The sequence below is a fragment of the Papio anubis genome, chromosome 15 (assembly GCF_008728515.1).
Source record: "Papio anubis isolate 15944 chromosome 15, Panubis1.0, whole genome shotgun sequence".
NCBI classification, from domain to species: domain Eukaryota; kingdom Metazoa; phylum Chordata; class Mammalia; order Primates; family Cercopithecidae; genus Papio; species Papio anubis.
The window spans coordinates 26,610,118-26,637,472 of record NC_044990.1 but is presented as its reverse complement, the minus strand read 5'-3'; the positions used below and the strand labels follow the sequence as shown (position 1 = coordinate 26,637,472).

Below are 27,355 nucleotides of genomic sequence, written 5' to 3'. Positions count from 1 at the left end.
ATAAGGAGTTAAGAGAGAAACATGGAGGGCCAGGTGCTGTAGTTCAGCCTGTAAGCCCAGCACTTTGCGAGGCTAAGGTAGGCGGATCGCTTGAGGTCAGGAGTTCGAGACCAGCCTGGTCAACATGGTGAAACCCCATCTCTACTAAAAATACAAAAATTAGCTGGGAGTGGTGGCAGGCGCCTGTAATCCCAGCTATTTGGGAGGCTGAGGCAGGGGAATCACTTGAACCTGGGAGGCGGAGGTTGCAGTGAGCTGAGATCATGCCATTGCACTCGAGCCTGGGTGACAGAGCGAGACTCCGTTGCCCGCCACACCACCCCCATAGGAGCAAAACATGAAAAACATGGAGTTAAGATCACCATGTATGGTTGGGCAAGTTGTTTCCAGTACAAGGACCCCAGGCAAAGGGGATCAGTAGGTCTAGAATCCAGTTGATGCTCTATTCTCCAAAACATCAGAGAGGGGATCTTTTTCTAAATTGCACAAAGGCAGAAGAGGGTCTAGTGGTCACCATGGTAATAAAAGACCAGAAGAAGGTAAGGAGTGAATGTGATTGCTCTGAATTAATCTATGGGGAGAGAAATTAGAATAGTGGTTACCTCTAAGGAGAACAAATTGTAAAAGGACATGAGATAACTTTCTGAGTTGTTGACAATGTTCCAGCTTGACTGGGAGTTAGAGCCCAGGTATATACACTTAAGATTATCTAACTATACACTCATGATCTGTGCATTTTACTGTATACAATGATGCTACAATTTTTTTAAAGTGTGTTCCTCTGACATAGGGCAGGACTATGTATTTGTATATTAAAATTCAGTATTACTTTGGTAAAACTCAAATTCTATTAACACCTATTACGCAATGAATAAATAACATTTTTAAATGAAAATGGGTACAACTACTGAATCCTAAAGGTTTTTATGTTGCAGGAATTAATCTTTACCAGAATGCCTTGTTGTGAAAAAAGTACTAACAATATTGTTATTGACATGTGAGGTAGGGACAAGCAGTAACAGTAATACAAGAAATAATATTCCAAAACAAGAATGATGAGGAGAGAAAACTGGGACTTTAATAATGGTAGCTGATCAAGAGGTCAGGAGTTCGAGACCAACCTGGCCAACATGGTGAAACCCCGTCTCTACCAAAAATACAAACAATTAGCCGGGCATGGTGGCGGGCGCCTGTAATCCCAGCTACTTGGGAGGCTGAGGCAGTAGAATCGCTTGAACCCGGGAGACAGAGGTTGCAGTGAGCCAAGATCGCATCACTGCACTCCTGCCTGGGTGACAGGGCGAGACTCCTTCTCAAAAAACGAAAATAAATAAAATAACTACTGATTTTTAACTCTGTTCCAGGCATTGTGCTATTATTGTCACAGATTATTATTTTCCCCATTTTGCTGATGAAAAAACTGAGACACAGAGAACTGAAGTAACTTACCCAAGGTATCACAGTAAATGGTAGAGACAAAATTTAAACCTTTCGAAAAACGACTGTATAGCCTGAATTCTGCTAGTGCTACTGCTTCCCAAATAGCAGCAGCCCCTCCCCACCAATTCGGTGAGGGTACTGTGCAAAAAGGAGATATTTTTCCCAACCATTAAAAAATATAAAAATCATTCTTACCCCATGGGCTACAGAAAAACAGCAGGCAGGCAGTATTTGAAGATACAGGCTATAATTTGCCAGTCCTGCGTTCCACTTTAAAGGAGGTTATAAAATAGTGGCCCATGGCTTAAGTGTTTTTGGCTAAAATTCTAGTATGAATTAAAATAGTACTGATTTTTAGCTTGCCTTTGAAAATTGGAGGATCAAGCAACACTGGACTAATGTTTTAAAAATGAAAACCAAGAATATTCTTTTGTTTTTTGAGACGGAGTCTTGCTCTGTCACCCAAGCTGGAGTGCAGTGGCGCACTCTCAGCTCACTGAAACCTCCACCTCGCAGGTTCACGCGATTCTCCTATTTCAGCCTCCCAAAAAACTTGGATTACAGGTGTGTGCCACCACGCCCGGCTAAATGCTTTTGTATTTTCAGTAGAAACAGCGTTTCACTATGTTGGCCAGGCTTATCTTGAACTCCTGACATCAGGTGATCAACTGGCCTCAGTCTCCCAAAGGGCTGGGATTACAGGTGTGAGTCACCACATCTGGCAGGAAAACCAAGAATATTCTTACTTGTTTCATATGCAAAAAGCCCAGCTTCAACAATTCATCTGCTTCAGTCCAGGAGACACAGAATTTGCCTTCTCTGCTTGACATGACTAGCACTGCCCTAGGTAAAACTGACATGAAATTTTATGTCCCAGTATTAAAATAAAAGCAAGGAAAAAATGAATTGGATAGAGTTATATAAAATGAAAAACTGCAAACTGATAATGCAAAGTTAAATAGACTGGCTCTCAAAAATAATTTTCCCCAGCATAAAAACGGGTCTGCTTTTGGATATTGCAGAGATTCAAGTGATTTAATTAACAACGCATCTTTTTAAATTTTTATATAAAATAATCTAAAACATTATAATCATATATAAGCAGAGAAAATAGTTAAGACTTAAGCTTTATCCTTAACTCATTCTGAAAACAAACAACTTTTAAAAATAATTTGAGCCTTGGCTGCTCTGCCTATGCAGTGCCATTCTTTTACTCTTTTACTTTCTGAATAAACTTGCTCTCACTAAAAAAAGTAATAATAATTTGAGCCTTAAAGTTAAACATTCAAATAAATACAAAAATCCACCAATCTGGTTTTTTAAAGTATGAAATTCAACTATGCCAAAAACAATTTATGCAAATATTTCAAAATTTCAAAGTATAATATCCAACACCATACTTAGTATCACTTTCCCAAATAAATGTCCAGGACATTTAACTTAGAAGTGGTATTATATATAAGCTGCGCAAATTTTATTTCTCTTTTGTCGTATTTATAGTAGCTCAACATCATAAAACTATTGCTGGTAACTTATCAGTACTGAAAAATAAAACATTAAGTGAAAAATCAGAATATCTCTCTACCATAAAAACAAGGGTAATTTTCTCATCTCTACAACTCAAGATTCAAACTTTTCTGTTTAAGAATAAAAAGTCTATGTTCATTCTTACCTGATTTTTCCCCAAGTACAATTATAGAAATATTGCAAAAAGTTCTTTTTTTCCTCTAATAAAAGACCTTAAAGAATGCACAATAATTTAAAATAATCTTGTTCATTTAATTGTTGGTAACACTTATAAAATGAGGTCATATTGTAGATATCCTTAAAGCTATTAAAAATATGTGTTGTAAGTACTAATTAAAAGGGATAACCACAATTAAGTGGAGATTTTTCAAAAATGATGTCTAGTGTTATGTCTGTAATTTCCAATTTTCAACTTTCAGCTGTCTACTTTGTAAAAGACCTTCACTGTGAAGCACAGCTCCAGTGTTAATATTTTGTACATCATTTAGGCAAAAATCACCTCATTCAGAAATTCAGAATTCTCAAATCCTTTAACACGTTGCAGTAACAGTCTAAAGTCCTTAATTTCTTTTGCTTTAGTCTTTAAGCTCTAATAAAATGCCACATTTGCCAAAAAAGTAAGAGGATGATTTCACTGGTAGCCCAAAAAGATTTTTTTTTCTGGATCTTCCTTTACTGACACTGACATACAAAGCAGTTCAAGAAGCTTTAGTTAAAAGAGTAATTCAGAAAGTAGTATTTCCTTTTGGAAAAAGAATGTGGCTTTTGAATAAACACTCCAGACATTTAAGTTATGGTATGATAAAACTAAGAGAAATAAAATCTCCCCCAATGACTACTAAGTACATTTTTCTATGTACATTTACATGCAAGTCAAGATTCGGTAATGCATAATAAACACCTTGTAAGTCAAATTCTAAATTAATTTAAATAGGTCTGTACCATAAATGTATTTGAGATATTTCTGCTTAAAAAATACTTCCAGTCACATAAACCTTTTATATGTCAGAGTTGAATTCCATGAGGTCATTTGGGCTTATTACGCCAAGTATATTATACGCATTTCTGTCTAGTTGGGAAGACTACAATCCTGTGCAATATGCAACCTTGCACACTCAATATGCAACAGTAGTGTCCTATCAGGGATGTGTACACAGGAGGTCCTGCCAAGGCATTGGGGATGCACCTAGGCAATTCGTTTATTTCCCAGCACTAAACCCTCACTTCAGATATTAATACCCTCATGGAGAACCAAAATGTAAAGTAAAAGTTTCACTGGCTAATATTTGCAAACACGGAATTACATAACTAGGTAATAAGATGCACTTTGGTTAAAGAGAACCAAGCTCTCAATCCCTTGAGAGCATTATATCAACATTACAGTAAATGGCCAGCCATGCATTTTATGTCTCTTCTCCTCACTGCCCCAAAAACACACAAACAAAACCACCACCACAAACAAAAAGCTTAATTATCAAAATCTTCAGTCTTGATTGGGTGAATAGGGAAAACCAGAAAGGATAAAGAACCAGGGTCTAAATAGCTATTTGTCATAGGTAACTCAGAACTTATACTGGGCTAGTCAGCCTTCACTTTCTCTCATGTGCTCATCCTGCCACTATTTTCTTTCCTATATCAGCACTTTACTTTTCTCTCTCCTTTTAAAGAACATCTACAAAGTGGGGTAGATAGAAAGCAACACTATTTGTCAGCAAAACAACCTGCAGGGATACATATGAAGCAAGCTTAACCTATTCTGCAGCCTGATACTGGAAAAGGCGTTTCATAAGCAGGCACTGCAACAAAGAGGTGCTGACAACTTCACTGTTCACTGTGAGGTAAACAGAAGTGACAATGTGCTTTATTACATAATACCTCTACCCATCTCCTTTCTCTTTGACCCACTGCTACTTGATATGAGGGAAGAATGTAACATGTAAAACACCAAAAGGAAGAAAGGGAATAGTCTGGTTAGAGTGAGGAGGTAGTTGTTATTTTTCACAACTAAAACAATTTAATTTCTGCCAAATATAATTATGTAATCCTAGTATCTTCATAGATTTTTGAAACTGGAAAAATCCTTACAGGCCATCTGGTCCTACCCTCTCATCTTACAGACAGAAAACCTAAAAATTTAAGCCCAAGATCAAACAGTTATGTAATGACAGAACTGGGTCTTCTGATACAGTACATCAAGTATTTTGGTATTTGCAAATATACAACAATTTCCCAAGGTTCAAAGTATTGACACAAAAATAAATGAATTGTTGCCTATAGCATGAAACATATATAATTTCAAATTCACTTTTGCTACCCAAAATACATCCCATCTTTGCTGTCTATAGCTCTAAGAGCTTTATGCCTACTAGGAGAGGAGAGGAGGAAGGTGAAAACACTTAAGGGAAAAATGCAGGAAAAGAATAAACAGCAAGCTAGTTGAGGTAAAACAATCAACAGAAATGGCTGTTAGGATTAAGAGCTACTGAAAAGATAAGACTGAGAAATGGGGTAATGGAACTGTTTCCGGAGAGTTCTCACCCTGCAGAAGAAAAAAACAGCAAGACAGAAGCAATGCAAAAGTACTGGAATGCATGTTATATAAGCCAGCTGATTAGAGTGATCAGAATTCTTGTGGCATAAGGTAACAGAATCTGCATTTTAAAACCAGAACTCCAGAGGATACCAGAGCAGGTGGTCCCTAAGAGCACATTTTGGAAAACACTGGTCTGTGGGATATTGTGATCTAGGAGGGTTAAAGACAAGAAAAACTCTTGTTCAGGAGTTCTGGGCCATTAACTAGCTTGGTTTGATTCTTTCAACCAACCAGGCAAAGGAAATGCCCTCGGCAAAACACATTAAGGCTGATTGTGTTCCCAGTCCAGGCAGTCAGACAAGGTGGCTGCCACAGAGTCACCCGCAAGGAGCCAGAGAACATTATGTAATCACTGCCCAAGCTCTGAAATGAAGAGATCAGAACTTCTTTCACAAAAGTCTGTCATTAAGGTTTTCCTTTTCCCATTAAGCGACTGACTGATTAAAGGATTCTACTTTCAATGTAGAGAAATATTTTGTCATCCCCTAAAGAAGTTTTTCAGCTTATAGCTGGAAAGAGAATTAGTCATTTTGTATCTACCAACTCATCCGTTACTGCTGCGTGGTTTACAAAGACGACTCTGGCCCTCACTCTTTAGTCCCAGCAGTATTTTTCTTTGGATATGGAGGATCTGAGAAAATAAAAAATGGAAAACAAAGCACGGAGCTACCAATAATTACTTATAGCTGCAATAACCACAAAATTTAAATATGGTGAACTCGTGAGCAATTTTGAGAATGTGGCAGAGTCACTATTTCAGAAATGACAAAAATTGTCAGAAGTCAGATTTAATGGTGCTCAGCAAATGTAATTCTGATGTTTGTCCAGAGTTTCAAATCTCCACTACAGCGGAACAGAGAAAAGCTGTCTGAAGTGACGTCATCCAATGCTTGCTCACTCTCTCTTTCTAAATGGGAGCAGTTATATTTGTTAATAGGATTTTTAAATGTATAAATATATGTGATAGCATTAAGACTACACATATTTGAGATTGTTGTGACTGGGTACTTGACTCTCAATTTATTTTAGATACAATAAATGTATAAACAAAGAGCTAACATAATAATTTGCTACTGGAATTTTCATCTGTGCATTCCAAACGTTTTCTTTAAAGACCAAGATTGTTTGCAATGGCTTCAGGAAAACAATGCCAATACGGAAAACCAAAACCTTTAATCCTTTTAGGGAATCAGTTCACTGTTCCTATTTCAAGGCAAGGCAAGTCATTTAGAAATCAACCCCTGACGTGTTTGTTTTTATCAGAGCATTTCGAGAAAGTAAGATTACCATTATAAAGACAGATTATATTCAGAATATAATAAATTATAATATGTCTAGATTACCATTATATTGTGAATTTTTTACAATATTATTAGTGGCCTATTTTTCAGTAATAATTTTTATTCGTCCATATTAAAACTCCTATTAGTCATACGTGGCACACACATTTTTTTTAAGTTAAAACTAAATTTACCCTACTGATAATAGGTCTTGAAAAATGCTAACGACAACAAAAAAGATAAGCAACATAACTTTACAGTTAATTTCTAATTTTTGCAGCCTAAAAAGGATCTGGGTAAGAGGCTGTGGGCTTTAACTTATGAGACAATTACACTCATATTTAAGTAAATATGATCGTAACCTACTAAAAGTCAACACAATAACAGCCCCACTTCATGAATTTTCCTAGGATTAAAGGGAGATTTTGTAAAACGAAGGAGAATTTTATTAGTGACCCGGGGGCAAATTTCTTGTGTTTAGTTTCACGCAGCAGGAGTCCTCACAAAGACGCTGATATAATTTAAATGCCAACTATTCGCTTTTCACTAACATCCACATAGTCATTACTGGCCTTTACCAGTAATGGCAAGAGACAGCCCAAACCTACTTCGGGCGGAGTGTCCCTTCGTCCCCTCTCCAGGTGAAGTTCACCTGCCACTACCGAAGGGCCGTGGAAAAAGGAGGTAAAGAAACACTTTTAAAATTAAGACGCTTACAGTTGCTGGACTTAGTCCAAGTGCTGTTCAAGCCTAGAAACGAAAGTAGGAAACAACAGAGGTTTAGGCTTGTAATGATGTCAGCCATTTTAGGTACATTATTTATACTGGGAAGGAAGTGCCAAACTCGGTGGTTGTTGTTGTGCCTGTCGCTGACGGTCCCCAGATCGAACGAGCCCAGTCCTGGCGGCACGCACGCTCCCCGGACTGCACAAACGACCGGGACCTCGGCACAATTAGCCAATCGTTCCCTCTCCAGATCTCCCAAGCCCCCGACCCCGCGTCAGGCTCCGCTTCCAGCACACGCAGTTCCTTACAAAGGAGCTGCGGCCCCACAGGAAACGGGAACGCCGGGCTCTCTCGGACACTTCTCCCCACGGCGCCAGCCCAGCGCCCGCCACCTCGGGGCGCACTGCCGCTCCAGCCCGCGCAGCCCTCCCCGGCCGGGCCCAGCACCCGCTTCCCCGACCTCCCCGGCCTCGGACCTTGCAGTCCACAGCGACGGCGTCGGGGGGGATGATAAGCGCCTCCTCGCCGCTCTTGGGCTCGTCCTTCTTGGCTTCCTTCTGGGCCAGAGCGGAGTTGAACGTCACTTTCACCATGGCGCGGCCTGGGACGCCCTCGAAGGGCGGCGGCGGGCTCGGGGCGCGGGCTGCGGGCTCCCGGCTGCGACTGCAGCCTCTATAGCCGGGCTCCGGGCGCGGCTCCGGGCGGCTGAGGAGGTTCGGGAGGCTCCGCGGCGGCAGAGGCGGCTACTGCGGTAGGGCTCTCGCAGCCTCCCAGCTCCCGCGCGAAGGCGGAGACGGCTCGCGCACCCACTCGGAGGCGGGAGGGGGCGGGGCCAGCGGCCGGAGGCGGGGCGCTGCGCGGGACCCTGCCCTCGCCCCGCAGCTGGGCGCGGGATCCCGGCGCGCCTGGAAGAGGGATGGGCATCCATCTGGGACGCCCAGAATTTCCAGTTCTGAATTCGCTCCCAACCAGTTTACGTCCAGGCCCAGTGCTGCAGGTTTGTAGCAAAATCGAGTGAACTTTCCTGAGTTCGCTGGGTACAAGGGACTAACCTTTGCAGCACCAGACTGCCGCTTGTCTGCCCCCTGTCCCCACTGCAAGCCTTAAAGGCCATGGAATTTTTGTGCACCTATATCTTCATTTTCTCACTTATTAGGGAACAGACTCAGTGGAGCACAAAAACAGTTAAAGCTCTCTGCCCTTGAGATCTGACTTTATCTTTCACGGACCTCACCCAAGGGCGTTTACCTGGCTCAGACCTGCCTGGTCTTCCTTCCCTCGCTCGGGAGGTCAGGGCCTGTTCTGCCTAGTCCCAGACCAATGTGGAGGAAGCCTCTTGGCAGATTTGTATATCAAACATCTCACACTCATAAAACGAAATGTTCCATTCTTGTGCATACTTGGAAAAAAACCACGTGCACACTTGGCTGATTTTTTACTCAAGGTAAAGTACTCGATGACGAGTCCCTTTATTTTTCTGCAAAATGAAAAAATAATTAAAGATAAAGCAAAATTGTCATGTTTTGAAGACCTTTAATTTACAACTAATGTGAGGGAGAATGCTGGCTCCCATCTTTATTGCGTTCATGACTGTCAACAGACGGCCCCATTGGACAAATGGGTGATCTTGTATCCTTCTTCCACCCCATTCTGTCCTAGTTCATCCACAGTTGTGGGTATGCTCCAGAATGTTACAGCTGTGTCAGCTCTGCCCTGGACCAACTCTGAGAAAAGTGAGTTGAGTCTGAGATCTTCGGGGATTTGGCCCTGCTCAAGGAGAGAGTTGGGTATCTCCATAGAACATCAGATCATAAGTCCCTGGGAAACAGCCCAAAATCTCCAAATCCTTCTGTTCATTTATTTCAGAAACATCCTGGGCTGAGATAGAAACCCAAGTCAGACTTTGAGTTTGCTTTGGGTATTCAGGAATTCCTGTCAAAATGAAATCTGCTCAACCGAGAGGAGGATGAGTTGGGCTCCAGTTCTGGTGAGTTTTAACAGTAGTTAACCATACTTGAAGCAACTTATTTAAACTCCCTGGGTCTCCCTTGTCCAGGCATCAGCTCTGTGAGGTTGACTCTATGGACTGGCCTTTCATAGCATCTAATGTTATCTAATTCCTCAGAATTAACAACTGCTCCCAGCTCCCTAGTTTAATAGGTTTCCTGAGATATTGCAATTGAAGACTAAGTATTTCTGGAAGCAGGAGTTGGAGGATTATAAATAATTATATGTACATTTTTCTACTTCGTTCTGTGTTAAGATGGTAGAAAAATGCTCAAGGCATTTTGCAGTAGATGGTAGAGAAGAATCTGGCTGTCATTATACTCTGGAGGGGAAAAAAAGAATTACAGAAGAAAAGAAAACAAAATTCTTTGTGAACAAGACTAGTGAACAGACTAGGAAGCTGAGGCAAAGCATGAACAAATGAGGTTGACAGAACTAGAAATCCTCCCCTGGCCCAGGATTTCTATTTTGAAAGACTCATGAATAAAAGACCATTCATTATTTTGTGTACTTGCAGTGAGCAACAGTTTAAAATCAGTTGGCAACCGGTCTGGGAATAATCTCCTGGTTTTGCTTCTCCATTTTATCTCATGTGTCTACAGAACTGTGTAGTGCACAACAGCAGGGATAATAAAGACTCTGGAGCAAAACCAAACATAGCAAATACAGTCTTGTGATTTAGAAAATGTTGCCCGTTGACCCTGAAAACTTAGGAGCAAGGGAGGAGGAGAGTCCATGACTCAACAAAAGAAAGTTAAAAACATAGTTATAAGTTACTATTAACTACCAAATGTAAAGGGAGTCTTAGAGGACCTTTGTTTTCCTTTTTCATGTTGATTTTGAGAGAGCAAGATGAATCTGATTCCAGCTCTGCATATCACAGGGAACCATGTTTGTTTTTATGCTTACCAAAGGAGGGAGGAAAAAATGGAAGTGGGGAACTGAATTCTAAAATCTTTTATTAATAGATTTGTGTGATGTGCTTCAACAAGGATTTTTTTTTTTTTTTTTTTTAATTTTTGGCTTCTTTACATCTCTATTCTGTCCTTTCTCAAGGAAACAATCCCTATTCAGAGAAATTTCTTGTAGTCTTACAGAATGATTGGAAACTTTTTTTTTTTCCCCACAAATATAGGGTCCTTGGTGAAACAACATCACTGAATATGCCCTTTAAAATGTGCTCCTGTTGCCTTTTCTCTTAACCCAATGTGTAGTTTAGCTGGGCATCTTGTGGCTTTGTCTGAACTTTCATAAAAGAAGTGTTTCTTCTAGGTGAGAAGTGAAGGCTTTGACTTGCCTCTTCAGAGACTTAAGCACTGTTTATATTTCTTACCGACTTCCTACTTCAATATTATATATGCTTTTCAATTTTTAAAATTTATTTTATATAAATTATTGTAATGTAATTTTAAAATAATTTATCATTATTTTCCTTGAACTGCAGATGCATTTTTTTTTTCTTTCTCAAATCTTGGGCTCTATAATATCCCGAGACCCTTTGGGAATTATCCTAATAACAAATGCAGCTCTCTTTTGATTTGACTGGCTGTGGCACTTGGGATTTTTGTTTTGCTTTGTGAAAAGACTGGATATGCTTTGCACTGATGAAAGAGAGAGAGAAGCCGGGCGCGGTGGCTCACGCCTATAATCCCAGAACTTTGGGAGGCCCAGGCAGGCAGATCACCTGAGGTCGGGAGTTCGAGACCAGCCTGACCAAAATGGAGAAACCCCGACTCTACTGAAAATACAAAAAATTAGCTGGGCATGGTGGCACATGCCTGTAATTCCAACTACTTGGGAGGCTGAGGTAGTAGAATTGTTTGAATCCGGGAGGCAGAGGTTTCAGTGAGTCCAGATTGCGCCATTGCATTCCAGCCTGGACAACAGGAGCGAAACTCCGTGCCCCTCCCTGCAAAAAAAAAAAAAAAAAAAGAGAGAGGGAGGAAAAAGAAGGAAAAGATGAGAAACACAAACCATAAAAAGAGTGAAATCAAAAGAAGGGGAAGACAAGCCACAGACTGGGAGAAAGTATTTGCAAAAGATGTATCTGATGAAAGACTTGAATCCAAAATACACAAATAACTCTTTAAACTCAACAATAAGAAAACAAACCACCTCATTAAAAAATAGGCCACCGAGCCAAGTGCACTGTCACAAGCCTATAGTCCCAGCTACTCAGGAAGCTGAGGCGGGAGGATTGCTTGAGTCCAGGAATTCAAGGTTGCAATGCATTATGACCATACCTATGAATAGTCACTGCACTCCATCCTGGGCAACATAATGAGACCCTGTCTCTATTTTTAAAAATTATTTTTCTTTACAGGGTGTAGTGGTGCATTCTATAGTCCCAGCTACTTGGGAGGCTGAAGCAAGAAAATCATTTGAGCACAGGAGTCCCTAAAAATAAACAAACAAATAAATAAATACAAATCAAAATTAAATAAAACCAATAATCCAGTTCCCTAGTTGCAATAACCACATTTTTAAAAAAAGGGCAAGCAATCTGAAGAGACCCCTTACCAAAGAACATACACAGATGGCAATTAAGCATATGAAAAGATACTCCACATCTACCTTTACGTGTATCATTAGGGAATTGCAAATTAAAACTACAATGAAATACCCTGAACACCTATTAAAATGGCCAAAATTGGCAACAGCAACCACACCAATTATTGATGAGGATGCTGGGCAAAGGGAACGCTCATTCATCACTGATGGAAATGGAAAATGGTACAGCCGCAATTTCTTACAAAACTAAACACACTCTTATCATACAATCCAACAATTATGCTCCTTGGTATTTACCCCAAGGAGCTGAAAACTTATGTCCACCAAAAAGCCCTGTGTATGTATGTTTACAGCTGCTTTATTCATAATTACCAAAATGTTAAAGCAACCAAGATATCCTTCAGTAGATGAATGGATAAACTGTCGTACATCCAGATAATGAAATATTATTCAGCACTGAAAAGAAATGAACCATCAAACCATAAAGACATGGAGGAAATGTAAAGACATATTATTAAGTCAAAGAAGCCAGTCTGAAAAGGCTACCGACTGTATAATTCCAACTATATGACATTTTGGAAAAGGCGTAACTATAGAAACAGTAGAAAGATCACTGGTTACCACTGATCAGTAAAACGATCAGAGTTAGTGGCAAGGGAGGAAGGGATGAATAGGAGGAGCAGAGAGGATTTTTAGGACAGTGAAACTGCTCTGCATGATACTACAATGGTGATACATGCCATTATCCATTCGTCAAAATCCATAGAATGTATCAATGTAGGTTCATTGATTTAACAAGTGTATGAGCCTGGTGGGAGCTATAGACAGTCGGGGAGGTTGTATGTGTGTGGAGACGGGGTATATGGAAACTCTCTGTACTTTCTTGCTCAAGTTTGCTGGGAACCTAAAAGTGCTCAAAACATAATGTTAATTAAAATGAAAGAGAGAGAAATGGTACAAAGGTTGGTGGTCGAATGGATAGAACCCTCTCAGAAGACCCAGACCCTTGTCTTGTCTGAACCTCACCATTCTTCATATTTTCATTGGTAATACTCTGCAAATAAACCAACTGTTTAAAGCATGATGTTGGAGTCTACAAAGAGCTGGAGCAGCCTGGTAAGGTTTCACAGAGGAGACAAAATTTTAGTTGGAGAAATGGAAAGGGTTTAGGTGAAGGCAAAGGAAAAGGAAGAAGAGCCTGAGTGGAGGGAAGAGCATGAAGAAGAGAACTGAGACCAGGAAAGAGGACTGAGGCAAGAGGAGAGAAGCACCACTCAGGCTGAGGGTGTATGCTGAGTAATTGTGGGGAACACAGCTGGATGGGTGATGGAGCCATAAAGCTGCATGTCCTGTTATAATTAGTAATATGGACTTTATCCTCAAAGGGACTGTGGAAAGTTTCTGCAAATATGAGTTGTTGTTTTTTATTTTATTTATTTATGTTTTGAGATGGAGTCTCGCTCTGTGGCCCAGGCTGGAGTATAGTGGTGTGATCTCAGTTCACTGCAGCGTCAGCCTCCCAGCTAGCTGGGATTACAGGTGCACGCTACCATGCCAGCTCATTTTTGTATTTTCAGTAGAGAAGAGGTTTCACCATATTGGCCAGGCCAGTCTCAAACTCCTGACCTCAAGTGATCTGCCCACCTCTGCCTCCCAAAGTGCTGGGATTACAGACAGTCGTGAGCCACTGCACCCAGCCATGCAAATATCAGTTTTTAAAATAAAAGGCTGCTCTATAAAGATTGATCTGGCTTTCTGAGTGAACAGGAAAAGAGGAAACACCAGAAGCAGAAAGAGAAGTTCAAATAGCTTCTCTCCTTTTTTATGGGGATAAATGAGATAAGATTCTAATGCCTTTTATTTATGTTGGAAGAAAGAATACCAAATAAATCTGGCATTACTAGTAACAATGTCTAATAAACAGTACTTGTGTTTATAAGTCAAGTGACGTAAAAGACATATGCACCAAGGCAGGCAGAACAGTGTAAAGGTCTGTCCTCCTTTGATTGAACCTTACCAAGTGTCCTACTGGGCTTCATCCAGGAAGGCTTTGAACTTCCAGGGGAATAGCATAAAGGCATTGATGTTGTCATAGCCATTGTTTTGACAACATGGATTGTAGGAGGAGACACTAATATTTATCATGATTGCATTTATGTGTGTGTATGTGTGTGTGTGTGTATATATGTATACACACACACATTGCATATATAATAAATATGTGGTGGGGGTGTGTGTGCGTGCGTGTGTGTGTGAGTGTGTGTGATCTAAACTCCTCTATATGTTTCTTAAGGCCCTCCATTACCTGCCTGGTGACATCGCACCAAGCCAACCTTATATCTCTCATGTACTCTCTCCACTCTGTTCTGTTCAGCGTTTAGTGTAGGAATCTGCCTTGCTTATTATCTTTATCAAAATCATTGCTCTAATTAAGATCGAGAAAGCATGTAGCAAATTTTGTTGTAACAAAAGGGGAATATGAAGTTAGTATGAAGAAATTTCTTTCAGTGGGTTTCTTAGATGCTTGACCACATTTCCAAAGTACCATTTTCTTTTTTCCCCATTTTTCTAAAATGAGATAAACCTGACACATATATAGTAGGACATGTAAAGTTTCCCGAAGGCAGACTCCATCTAATCTTGATTTTTAAAGATGTATCAATTACCCCAAGATCTAATTTAAAGTCCTCATGTGATCCCTAAATATTTTTCTTTCTTTTTTCTTTCTTTCTTTTTTAACCTTTTCCCCAGAGCTGGGACAAAAGCAATGGTAACTTTATGTGAGTTGTTATGAATTTTTTAACATTATGGCACTTTAATGAAAAAACTAAAAGTTGTCACTTAACCTAGACTCTGAAAATACCTTTTAAACTGTGGATGCTTTCATAAGTGGAACATATGAAAATATACATTTATTTCCTGGAGATATTTGATAAATCTAATTGTTAACTAACTTTGAAAAATTTGCCCAGAACAAGGACTTCATGTCTAAAACACCAAAAGCAATGGCAACAAAAGCCAAAATTGACAAATGGGATCTAATTAAACTAGAGAGCTTCTGCACAGCAAAAGAAACTACCATCAGAGCAAACAGGCAACCTACAGAACGGGAGAAAATTTTTGCAATCTACTCATCTGACAAAGGCTAATATCCAGAACCTACAAAGAACTCAAACAAATTTACAAGAAAAAAACAAACAACCCCATCAAAAAGTGGGCAAGGGATATGAACAGACATTTCTCAAAAGAAGACATGCATACAGCCAACAGACACATGAAAAAATGCTGGCCATCAGAGAAATGCAAATCAAAACCACAATGAGATACCATCTCACACGGGTTAGAATGGCAATCATTAAAAAGTCAGGAAACAACAGGTGCTGGAGAGGATGTGGAGAAATAGGAACACTTTTACACTGTTGGTGGGATTGTAAACTAGTTCAACCATTATGGAAAACAGTATGGCGATTCCTCGAGGATCTAGAACTAGAAGTACCATATGACCCAGCCATCCCATTACTGGGTATATACCCAAACGATTATAAATCATGCTGCTATAAAGACACATGCACACGTATGTTCATTGCGGCACTATTCACAATAGCAAAGACTTGGAATCAACCCAAATGTCCATCAGTGACAGACTGGATTAAGAAAATGTGGCACATATACACCATGGAATTCTATGCAGCCATAAAAAAGGATGAGTTTGTGTCCTTTGTAGGGACATGGATGCAGCTGGAAACCATCATTCTCAGCAAACTATCACAAGAACAGAAAACCAAACACCACACGTTCTCACTCATAGGTGGGAATTGAACAATGAGATCACTTGGACTCGGGAAGGGGAACATCACACACCGGGGCCTGTTATGGGGAGGGGGGAGGGAGGAGAGATTGCCTTGGGAGTTATACCGGATATAAAGGATGAGTTGATGGGTGCTGACGAGTTGATGGGTGCAGCACACCAACATGGCACAAGTATACATATGTAACAAACCTGCACATTAAGCACATGTACCCTAGAATTTAAAGTATAATTTAAAAAAAAAAATTTGCCCAGAAACTTTATGAGAAAGACTGAGATAGACTAACCATGGTTATATGATATACCACATCTCTAAATATTTTTGTATATTATATCTTAGACAGTTGGCACTCCATATCTATGTATTCTGTATCTGTGGGTTTTGCATCCATAGATTCAACCAATGGGTCAAAGATATTTGAAAAAAAAAAAAAAGGATGGTTGTGCCTGTACTGAATATGTTTACACACCTTTTTTCTTGTCACGGTTTTCTAAACAATACAGTGTAATAATTTATATAACAGTTACATTGTATTTTGTATTATAAGTAATCTAGAGATAATTTAAAATATATGGGAGGATGTGTGTAGGTTATATGCAAATACTATACCATTTTATATAAGGGAATTGAGCATCTGTGGATTTTGGTATCTGAGGGGAGTCCTGGAACCAGTCCCTCATGGATACTGAGGGATGACTGTATTTTGTAAATACTTATTATATCTAAGGCATATGTGCAGTTTAAATCTAAGTCAAAGTAAGAAAAAAAAGTGCTGGGCAGGAAATCAAAAAACAAACTTGCCTGGCATGGGAAACTCAAATTTCTGAAAACCGTATATTTGAAGTCTCATCTTCTCAGACTTAATAGCCAGAAGACTTTGCCTTGTGTTCAAACAGTGTTCTAGCTAATAGAATCAAAGAACTGGAAAAAACAAAACAAAACAAACAAAAAACATTTAAGATAACTTCTGATAGTTCTTTTTCTGCCTAGTCCAAGGACAGACTGCAACCCAGTCTAATGGGAAGGTCATGCTTATTTAGACAGACTTAGTTTTTATTTATTTATTTATTTTTTGAGCCACAACAAAATTATTTTTCTTACGATCATTTAACAAAAATACCCAAAAAATCAAGGAAAACTTGAACTATTTTTATCTCCAGAAGAGCTGTGGTCAATGGCAGCTATAGGTGGTCAGACACTAAAGCGATCTTTCCAACTTGGGACCCCAAGACACATTGCATCTGGCAATAGTTATTAAGCAAGAAAAACATTCATAAAGCAACATAATTAATGGGATTGAAACAGTAAGAGCTTTATCCTACATTTAGTCTTCCTGGCTACTGGGTGGTATGCAACCTAGCCATAGATACTTTGAGGAGACTGTTTTCTATTAACTCTGGGATCATTTCCTAGTCTAGCATGATAGACTATGCCTAGCTAAACCCATCCCCCATATTCCCAGCCTTTAGTAGACACATAGACCAGGAAAGTCCTCACAATGAGTTATTGACAAACCCTTAGAAGCAACTGGGACAGTGAGTCCAGACTCCTTGAATCATTTCCTAGGGTATGCGGGGGTAGTGTCTGTACTTGAAAGGTGCGTCTCTCAAACTTGGTGAAAACTGCAAGCTCTTTGGGTTGATGCAATGAATTTGTTCTCCTGGGTTCTGCCCCAATACTTTAAAATTTCTAAAGATTTATTTTGATGTTGAAGAAAAGACTATTAAACAAATGTGTCCCCTTAGCGAAGTAATAGCTGTAAAGCAAATTGGGAGGTTATAACCAAAGGAGCTCCAGGTGGGATGAAAGTATATGAAATGAACTGTGCTGGGTGACCCATGCCTGGAACAAAATGAGGCCTGAAAGAAGTATGTTTGGGACCCTTCCCATTACAGATGGCTTCCTTCAGTACACTTCAATTCAAAGGGGGTTATTTTATTCCCAAATCTGCCTGGGTTCCAGGCCAATTTAACCAACTTGTGAAAGAACATGAGAAATGCATGGGCCGGGAGTGGTGGCTCACACCTGTAATCCCAGCACTTTGGGAGGCCGAGATGGGCAGATCATGAGGTCAGGAGTTGTAAACCAGCTTAGCCAATATGGTGAAACCCCGGCTCTACTAAAAATACAAAAATTAGCTGGGCGCTGTGACAAACACCTGTAGTCAAAGCTACTTGGGAGGCTGAGACAGCAGAATTGCTTGAACCCGGGAGCTGAGACCGCGCCAGCAGTGAGCTGAGACTGCGCCACTGCACTCCAGCCTGGTCGACAGAGCGAGACTCCATCTCAAAAAGAAAAGAATATGAGAAATGCAAACAAGTCCACCAAAACAAGAGAAATCTACTTGGATTTTTACTTTGTTTGTTTGTTTTAGATGGAGTCTTGCTCTTGTTGCCCAGGATGGACTACAGTGGCACTATCTCGGCTCACTGCAACCTCTGCCTCCTGGGTTCAAGTGATTCTCCTGCCTCAGCCTCCCAAATAGCTGGGACTACAGGTGTGCACCACTACACCTGGCTAATTTTTTGTGTTTTCAGTAGAGACAGGGTTTCGCCATGTTGGTCAGGCTGGCCTTGAACTCCTGACCTCAGGTGATCCACCCACCTTGGCCTTCCAAAGTGCTGGGAAGATTTTTACTTTGAATCTGGTATAATCAACTTCCTTGTGCTTGGAATCATTGAATTACAGTGAGAACTTATACCCAAGAGAAATTTGTACTTTGAGTCAGAAAGTATCTAAAAAGACTGTTTCTGTATAATCTTTCACCTACTTTTTCCTCTGGCTTATTGTCAGAAAAGGGAGGAAAGGTTTGATTTACTAAAATTCCAGAGAACAAAGATACAAATATTTACATAAAAACTCCTTTTTGAATTTTTAAAGTTTTCTTTAGAGGATGTTTTAGACAGATAAAAATAAGAACAGTGTCAAGATATACCTTTGGAAGACCAAGGGAAATTCAGCATGTTAAGCATGCTATATTATATGTAATATAGTATATTATATGAATATAGCATATTTATGTGTAGGGAGAAACATGGAAGTTTCTCCTTAGGATATTCTTGGGTTTGGTTGATCACACAGCATAAAAGTCCTGTAAATTCCATCTTAGAGAAAGCGCATGACCTAAAGCAGAAATAGCGTGTTTAACTGCCATTTGCTTTAACAGACCACACACGGAGGGGAAAAAAAGTATAAAAGAGAATCTGATCAGATACTAAAAGATATACTAAGGAAGTAGTCTGCTTTTGGTTTCACCAGTGAAAACAGCAAAGGAATAGAAAATAGTCAGTACCTCCTTTCCCTTTCTAAACGCTTGGGGGGCCATTTTTTAGGCATAGAAGGATTAGAGGAACAAACACAATTAAGACATTCCCTAAGACAATAAAATTACATGGAACTGCAAATAAACCTCTACTCAACAGACAAGAAACAAAAATTGCTAGTGGTTCAAGAAATACCCATACAGTCAGGAACTTTTTCAAGCAGTCTAGTCTCAGTCAAAGTCCGGTGAGTCACTAAATGAGGGGAACAATACCTCGGTGTAGCTATGCGCTATTAGCATTTGTCCCACTTGACTCTTTTAATGCCTTTGTCTTTAGTACTGTGGGTCATACTATTGATGGAGTCTGCTGTTTCATATATATCTTAACTAGTTTTTACTTTTTTTCCTTGATGCCTTTTTAAACTTTGATATTCATCTCTTTCTGAAAGTGAAACTAATTATGTTTTGCAAGGAAAAAGGATACTCTTGGAGGCATAATAAAGCATTGCGTTATAGTCATTACCAAGAAATTGCATAACTATCATTCTGAGATACCAGTGTTAGTTTTGTTGTTTTTTGTTTTTTGTTTTGAGGCTGATGGAGCCTTACTCTATTGCCCAGGCTGGAGTATGATGGCGTGATCTTGGCTCACTGCAACCTCCGCCCCCCGGGTTCAAGCAATTCTCCTGCCTCAGCCTCCCAAGTAGCTGTGATCACAGGCACTCACGACCACGCCTGGCTAATTTCTGTATTTTTAGCAGAGACGGGGTTTCACCATATTGGCCAGACTCAGACTCCTGACCTCAGGTGATCCGCCCACCTCTGCTTCCCAAAGTGCTGGGATTACAGTCATGAGCCACCACGCCGGGCCCCTAGCGTTAGTTTTATGAAGTATTGGACTGTGTATAACAGAAACAAACACATATATACTGCAAACAAGGAGTCTTAATGGCATTTAATCAAAAGCAATTCAATTCAGTGTTTAAAAATTTTTTGCCACATTACCTATGCACTTTATAAAAATCACATTCATCATTATGGAGATGAAAAAGGTTCCTTGTTAATGGCAAGTGAGTGGGTGGTTGCAGAAGACTGTGCAAAGATACAGACATAAAGGAAGAGAGAAATTGGGCAGAGAGGGCGTGGGGTATGGGAAGTAGAAGAAAGGACACATGTCATTAAGAACAAGTCGTTCTGTGAAACAGGAATGTGAACTAATAAATCCTGTTGTCTAATGGAATGCACCCAAGAAGAAAATAAACAGTTCAGTTGGTTGAAGACAGATTTCTAAGAAGTTTTTCTTATAGAGTACCCAAGGGAAAGCCGGTATTTCAGAAACTCTGGTGTCCATGACCAAATGGTATTTTCAAACAACTGTGGAGAGAAGTCAAGATGCATACACTTGGAGTCATTAAATAATGAGGAAGACAAGGTAGTGAGAAATCATTGCTAAACTGCAGTTCACCCCGTGCCTGCCAACAGATACAGAGCAGACAAGGTTGTGTTCCTGAGGTGACGCTGCTCTCATTGAGGGCACCACTAAGCCAAACGAAGAACATTACTTATATATAGCAGGCTCTCCCTCAGGGAGGAACCCAAGGAAAGTCACAAAAAAAGTAGAGGAAGCCAAAAGAGTGTTTTTAGTCTCACACATCCTGTACTTTTTTTTTCAACTGCTATTTTGAAAGATAAACATTACATTTGTGGTTGAGTTGTCTTCCAGGTTAGAGAAAACAAAACAATATGGTTGTGAAAGAAGAGGCCTGTGATGGAGCTAATGACCTTGGAAAGGCAGACTGCTTTCCTGGCTTTCAAAACAAAACAAAACAAAGAAACCATTTTTAAAAAGTGGTTGAAAAAGAGTAAAGCCCTTGCATCTATCTCCAGTGCCCCTAGGCCCCCAGCTGGTTCTAGAGTGACCTGGACACAAAGATGCTCTGTCCAGGTGTGAGCAGAGGAATGGCACACCATCCCTGTATAGCCACATTCCATCTTCAGCTTTCATTCAACTGGCATTTTATAGGCAGGAAGTTGTGTTCAACTCAGGTTTTATTGAAACTAGGGCATTTCTATATTCTTCTTAATTTGAAAATGAAAGCAAATTTTATTTAGGAAGCTAGCAGAGTTTTCTTGTGGGTTTGAAGGCAATCTCACTTTACCAATGGGTCAATTCCATAGATCCTTTGGTTTCCTATTAGACACCGAAAGTGCCTCCTACTTACTATATCCAAAACCCTGCTGTCATCACACAGGGCACCACTAAAGCCTGTAGTCACCTAAGAGATCAAAGAATTTGAGAAGAAGAAACCAACCTATATAGCAGTAGTAGAGCAGTGGGTGGAAATGCCTGTTGGTTTAGATATTATTGAGCCTCCTTGAGAAATTACTCAATATGACGATAACATGTGTTGAAAGGTGTTGCAGAGTGGCTTCCTTTATGCAGTCTACAGTGGGATTGACTTGTAATGGTGCCATTAGGTTGGAATTGGAAGACAGACAGGGCTCTAGAAGACCCCAGATGCTTGATTCTTAAACCTCCCAAAAATAAAATATATTGTTGATTGGCATTGTGTTAGGATTCCTGTGGCTGCTCTAACAAATTATCACAAATTTTGTGGCTTAAAACAACTGAAATGTATTCTCTCACAGGTCTGGAGGCAAGAAGTCCTAAATTAGCGTCACCAGGCTGAAATCAAGGTACTGGCAGAGCTGTGCTCCCTCCAGATGCTCCAGGGCAGAATCTGTTTTCTGCCTTTTCCAGTTTCTGACACTCTTTGGTTTGTGGCTTTATCACTTCATTCACTCCATCTTCAATTTTTTCTCTGCTCTTTCACATCATCCTCTCTCTCTCTCAATGTCTCTCTCTCTCTCTCTCTTTCTGTGTGTGTGTGTGTATGCGCGTGCGCACATGTGCGTGAGTGTGTGTATGTGTGTGTGAGAGAGAGAGAGAGAGATCTCCCTCTGCTTCTCTCTTATAAGGACACTTATAATGACATTTACGGCTCACTGGATAATCCAGGATAATCTCCCCATCTCAAGATTCTTAATCACATCTGCAAAGACCCTTCTTCTACATAAGGTAATGTTTATAGTTTCTAGGGATTAGAACCCTATATCTTTGGGATCATCATTCAGCCTACTATAGGCATGCACTCTGTTCTCTCTCACACACATAGTAACATTCAATATATATACTATTCTAGGAGTCGTCACTGGACGACTTGGAGAACACTGACTGATAAGTGCTTACTGAGCACCTGCTCTGTGCTGAGCTCTGTCCAAGTTGCAGCAGCAAAACAAAAGAAGTATGAAACACAACCTCTGCCTTGAAGTAAAAGACAAATATGGTTGGAAGACAAGACTCATACACAAGTGACATAAATAGAAACACTGCAAGACAGAAGATAGTCATATAGTATAGATTATAAATGCTATAAGAGTTCAAATAAAGGAGATCCTTATTTAAAAAGTATAGAAAATATTAGCAATTTTAAAGCCTGCAGTTGTTGAGAGACAGTCTACATTTTTCACTACTTGGGGAGTTCCATATAAAATTACTTGTAACACCTACAAGGCCCAAGTGAATAAAACACTGGATGATTAAATAACCTTAGTGGCATTATTGACTTTTGCAAAAACTTGAAGCAGTATCTTATATCCAACTGGTCATCTTTGTTATTAATTATAATCAGATGTTGATGATACTCTGTACTGAAGTACAAATTGGTTTGTAGAAGATGAATTTCTTTTTTTTTTTTTTTTTTGAGATAGGGTCTCACTCTGTTGCCCAGGCTGGAGTGCTGTGGTGCTATCACAGCTCACTGAAGTCATGACCTGCCAGCCTCAGGTGATCCTCCTACCTCAGCCTCGTGAGTAGCTGGGACTACAGGCACATGCCACCATGCCCAGATAATTTTTTGTAATTTTTTTTTTGTAGAGACAGGGTTTTGCCATGTTGTCCAGGCTGGTCTTGAGCTCCTGGGCTCAATCTATCCACCCACCTTGGCTTCCCAGAGTGATAGGCTTAAAGGCACAAACCACCGCGCCCGGCCAGAATCAGAACTATCGATAAAACAGGGCATATTACCAGAAGCAAAATGTGTATGCTTGAAAGTGTTCAGTGGGCATTGTGGTGGATGTTCAAACATTCATTCCAGTACAATTATATTGCCAGGTATTTGTTTCTGTGTCGGGTACCTAAAAGGAGGAGATAATCCCTTCTTCCCCTAGACTTTGCCATATCTGGATATGATGCTTGGGATTACTTAGCCACTTTGCTACCAATATTTGCAAATCTAAGAGCTGGATAGAACTTGGTGTATGATGGCATTACTGAAAGGATATATTGACCAACTGCAGATCTTGCCCTGTTCAGACATCTTATTAAGTGAGTTAAGACAATTCCTTCTTCTTTAAATCAGTCTTTATTTGGTTTCCTAATATTGTACTATACAGAATCTTGACTGATACAAGGTATAAAAATAAAGAAACCCTATATGTCTTCATGCAATTTTAAAAAGAGAAAGCAACAAAATACAGAATGTATATGAAAATATGTAACTGCTAGGAATGGCTAACACTTAAATGGGATTTATTTGGGATTTGTTATAGGCTGGACATTGGACTAAATTCTTTATATATACTAACTAATTTAATCTTTACAATACTTCTAATTAGGTGGTTACCATTATCATCCCTGTTTAGGAGATGACAAAGTGTCTGTTGTTAATTTGCTAGTAATTGGCAGAGCCAGGATTAGATCCCAGGCAGTCAAATTCCAGACTCTAATTGCAGGCACTATAATTCCAGTGCTGGAATACATTATGCTAGACTGCCTCTTGCTTCTCTTTATTCCTCTCTGATTTTTTTTTTTTTAAAGTGGCTATTGGGCCAGGCGCTGTGGCTCATGCCTGTAATTCCAGCACTTTGGGAGGCAGAGGTGGGCAGATCACAAAGTCACAAGTTTGAGACCAGCCTGGCCAATATGGTGAAACCCTGTCTCTACTAAAAATGCAAAAATTAGCCGAGCATGGTGGTGCTTGCCTATAGTCCCAGCTACTTGGGAGGCTGAGGCAGAAGAAATGCTTGAACCCAGGAGGCGGAGGTTGCAGTGAGCTGAGATCATGCCACTGCACTCCAGCCTGGGCAACAGAGTGAGAGTCCATCTCAAAAAAAAAAAAAAAAAAGGCTATTTCAAATAATTAAACAAATATATGTCAACATCCCAAATTGCACTCAATAGGTGGTTAAAAGACATATATATACTGTATCAGTTATCTATTGCTGAGTGTATTAATCTGTTCTCCCACTGCTAATATTATACTACACAGAATCTTGAGACTAGGTAATTTATAATGGAAAGAGGTTTAATTGACTCACAGCTCAGCATGGCTGAGGAGGCCCCATGAAACTTACAATCATGGCAGAAGTGGAAGCAAACACATCCTTCTTCACATGGTGGCAGGAAAGAGAAATGTCAAGCAAAAGGGGAAAAGCCTCTTATAAAACCACCAGATCTCATGAGAACTCACTCACTATCACAAGAACAGCATGGAGGTAACTGCCCCCGTGATTCAATTACCTCCCACCGTGTCCCTCCCATGACACATGGGGATTGTGGGAACTACAATTCAAGATGAGATTTGGGTGGGGACACAGCCAGACCATATAATTCCATCCCTGCCCAAATCTCATTTCCTCACATTTCAAAACATAATCATACCTTTCCAACAGTCCCCAAACTCTCAACTTATTCCAGCAGTAACCCAAAAGTACATGTCCAAGGTCTCATCTGAGACAAGGCAAGTCCCTTCTTCCTATGAGCCTGGAAAATCAAAAGCAAGTTATTTATTTTCTAAATACAGTGGGGGTACAGGCATTGGGCAAACACACCCACTCCAAATGGGAGAAATTGACCAAAACAAAGGGGCCACAGACCCCATGCAACTCCAAAATCCAATAGGATTTAAACCTTATAATGTACCTTCAGCCCTGCCAAATGCTGGTTCAAAATGTTTAATTCTTTTTGAGGTTTTTAAGTTAGCATTCTTTTTTTACATTGTGACTGCATTTTTCCCACTTCACAGCTGAGTTCCTATCTGTATTGTCTCATGTATGAAAGTGTCATTAAAACTTAGCCAGTCATTAAACCTTAAAGTTCCAAAATGATCTTCTTTGACTCCATGTCTCACATCCAGGTCACGCTGATGCAAGAAGTGGGCTCCCATGGCCTTGAGTAGCTTCTCCCCTGTGGCTTTGCAGGGTACAGCCCCCCACCTGGCTGCTTTCACAGGCTGACGTTGAGTGTCAGAAGCTTTTCTAGGTGCATGATGCAAGCTGTCGGTGGATCTACCATTCTTGAGTCTGGAGGACAGTGGCCCTCTTCTCACAGCTCTACTGGCCAGTGCCCCAGTGGGGACTCTCTGTGGGGGCTCTGACCCCACATTTCCCTTCTGCACTGCCCTAGCAGAGGTTATCCATGAGGGCTCTGTCCCTGCAGCAAACTTCTACCTGGATATCCAGGCATTTCCATACATCCTCTGAAATCTAGGCAGAGGTTCCCAAACCTCAATTCTTGACTTCTGTGCACCTGCAGGCTCAACACCACCTGGAAGCTGCCAAGGCCTGGGACTTGCAGCCTCTGAAGCAACACCCTGAGCTGTACCTTGGTCCCTTTTAGCCCCAGCTGGAGTGACTGGGATGCAGGGCACCAAGTCCTGAGGTTGCACACAGCAGGGAGGCCCTGGATCGGCCCAGGAAACCATTTTTCCCTCTTAGGCCTCTGTGGTTGTGTTGGGAGGCACTGCCATGAAGGTCTCTGACATTTCCCCATTGTCTTGCTGATTAGCATTTGACTCCTTGTTACTTATGCAAATTTCTGCAACTGGCTTGAATTTCTCCCCAGAAAATGTATTTTTCTTCTGCATTGTCAGGCTGCAAATTTTCCAAACTTTTATGCTTGGTCATCTCTTAAATGCTTTGCTGCTTAGAAATTTCTTCCACCAGATACTTTAAATAATCTCTCTCAAGTTCGAAGTTCCACAGATCTCTAGGGCAGGGGCAAAATGCTGCCAGTCTCTTTGCTAAAGCATACCAAGAGTCACCTTTGTTCCAATTCCTAGGAAGTTCCTCATCTCCATCTGAGACCACCTCAGCCTGGACTTCATTGTCCATATCTCTGTCAGCATGTTGGTCAAAACCAACAAGTCTCTAGGAAGTTCCAAACTTATCACAGCATCCTGTCTTCTGAGCCCTCCAAGTCTCTAGGAAGTTCCAAACTTTCCCACATTTTCCGGTCTTCTTCTGAGCCCTCCAAACTGTTATAGCCACTGCCTGTTACCCAGTTCCAAAGTTGCTTCCACATTTTTGGATATCTTTACAGCAGCACTCCACTCTCTATGGTACCAATCTACTGTATTAGTCTGTTCTCACACTGCTAAGAAAGACATACCTGAGGCTGGGCATGGTCACTCACACCTGTAATCCCAAAACTTTGGGAGGCTGAGACAGGTGGATCACCAGAGGTCAGGAGTTTGAGACCAGCCTGGTCAACATAGCAAAACCTTGTCTCTACTAAAAATACAAAAATTAGCCATGCATAGTGGTGCACGCCTGAAATGCCAGCTCTCGGGAGGCTGAGGCAGGAGAATCACTTGAACCTGGGAGGTGGAGGTTGCAGTGAGCTGAGATCGCACCACTGCACTCCAGCCTGGGCAACAAAGCAAGACTCCATCTCAAAAAAAATAAAAAATAAGAATAAATAAAGACATATTTGAGACTGGTAATTTATAAAGAAAAGAGGTTTAATTGACTCACAGTTCCACAGGAATGGGGAGGCCTCAGGAAACTTATAATCATGGTGGAAGGGAAACAAACACATCCTTCTTCATTTCACATGGTTGCAGGAAGGAGAAATGCCAAGCAAAAGGAGAAGAGCCCCTTATAAAACCATCAGATCTTGTGAGAACTCACTATCACAAGAGCAGCATAGAGGTAACCACCCCCATGATTCAATTACCTCCCACCAGGTCCCTCCTGCAACGTAGGGATTATGGGAACTACAATTCAAGATGAGATTTGGGTGAGGACACATCTGAACCATGTCACTGAGTAACAAACCAGCCCCAAATTCTGTGGTTTACAACAAAGACAGTAATTTATTTATCTTGCCCATAAATCTTTAATTTGGGCAAGGCTCAGC

The 27,355-nt window shown here is 40.5% G+C and overlaps 1 protein-coding gene and 1 long non-coding RNA gene across 3 annotated transcripts in view; one reads left to right on the top strand and one right to left on the bottom strand.

Annotated features, from left to right (window-relative positions):
• Positions 1-8,377, bottom strand: part of ITM2B (integral membrane protein 2B) — a 28,736-nt gene extending 20,359 nt beyond the window's left edge. The window contains exon 1 of the mRNA XM_003913861.3: positions 8,043-8,377. Coding sequence (XP_003913910.1) covers positions 8,043-8,159 — 117 coding nt within the window. The 5' untranslated portion in view covers positions 8,160-8,377. The remainder of the gene's footprint in view (positions 1-8,042) is intronic.
• A 96-nt stretch (positions 8,378-8,473) lies between these two features.
• On the top strand, positions 8,474-22,941 carry LOC103879233. 2 transcript variants are annotated; one of them, XR_002518359.2, is made up of 3 exons: positions 8,474-8,563; positions 9,433-9,553; positions 21,805-22,941. It is a non-coding gene; the product is annotated as an uncharacterized LOC103879233 (long non-coding RNA). The 2 variants fall into 2 exon arrangements; XR_002518358.2 differs by having other exon boundaries at positions 8,489-9,553; positions 21,805-21,852; positions 22,135-22,941.
• The last annotated feature ends 4,414 nt before the right edge of the window (positions 22,942-27,355 follow it).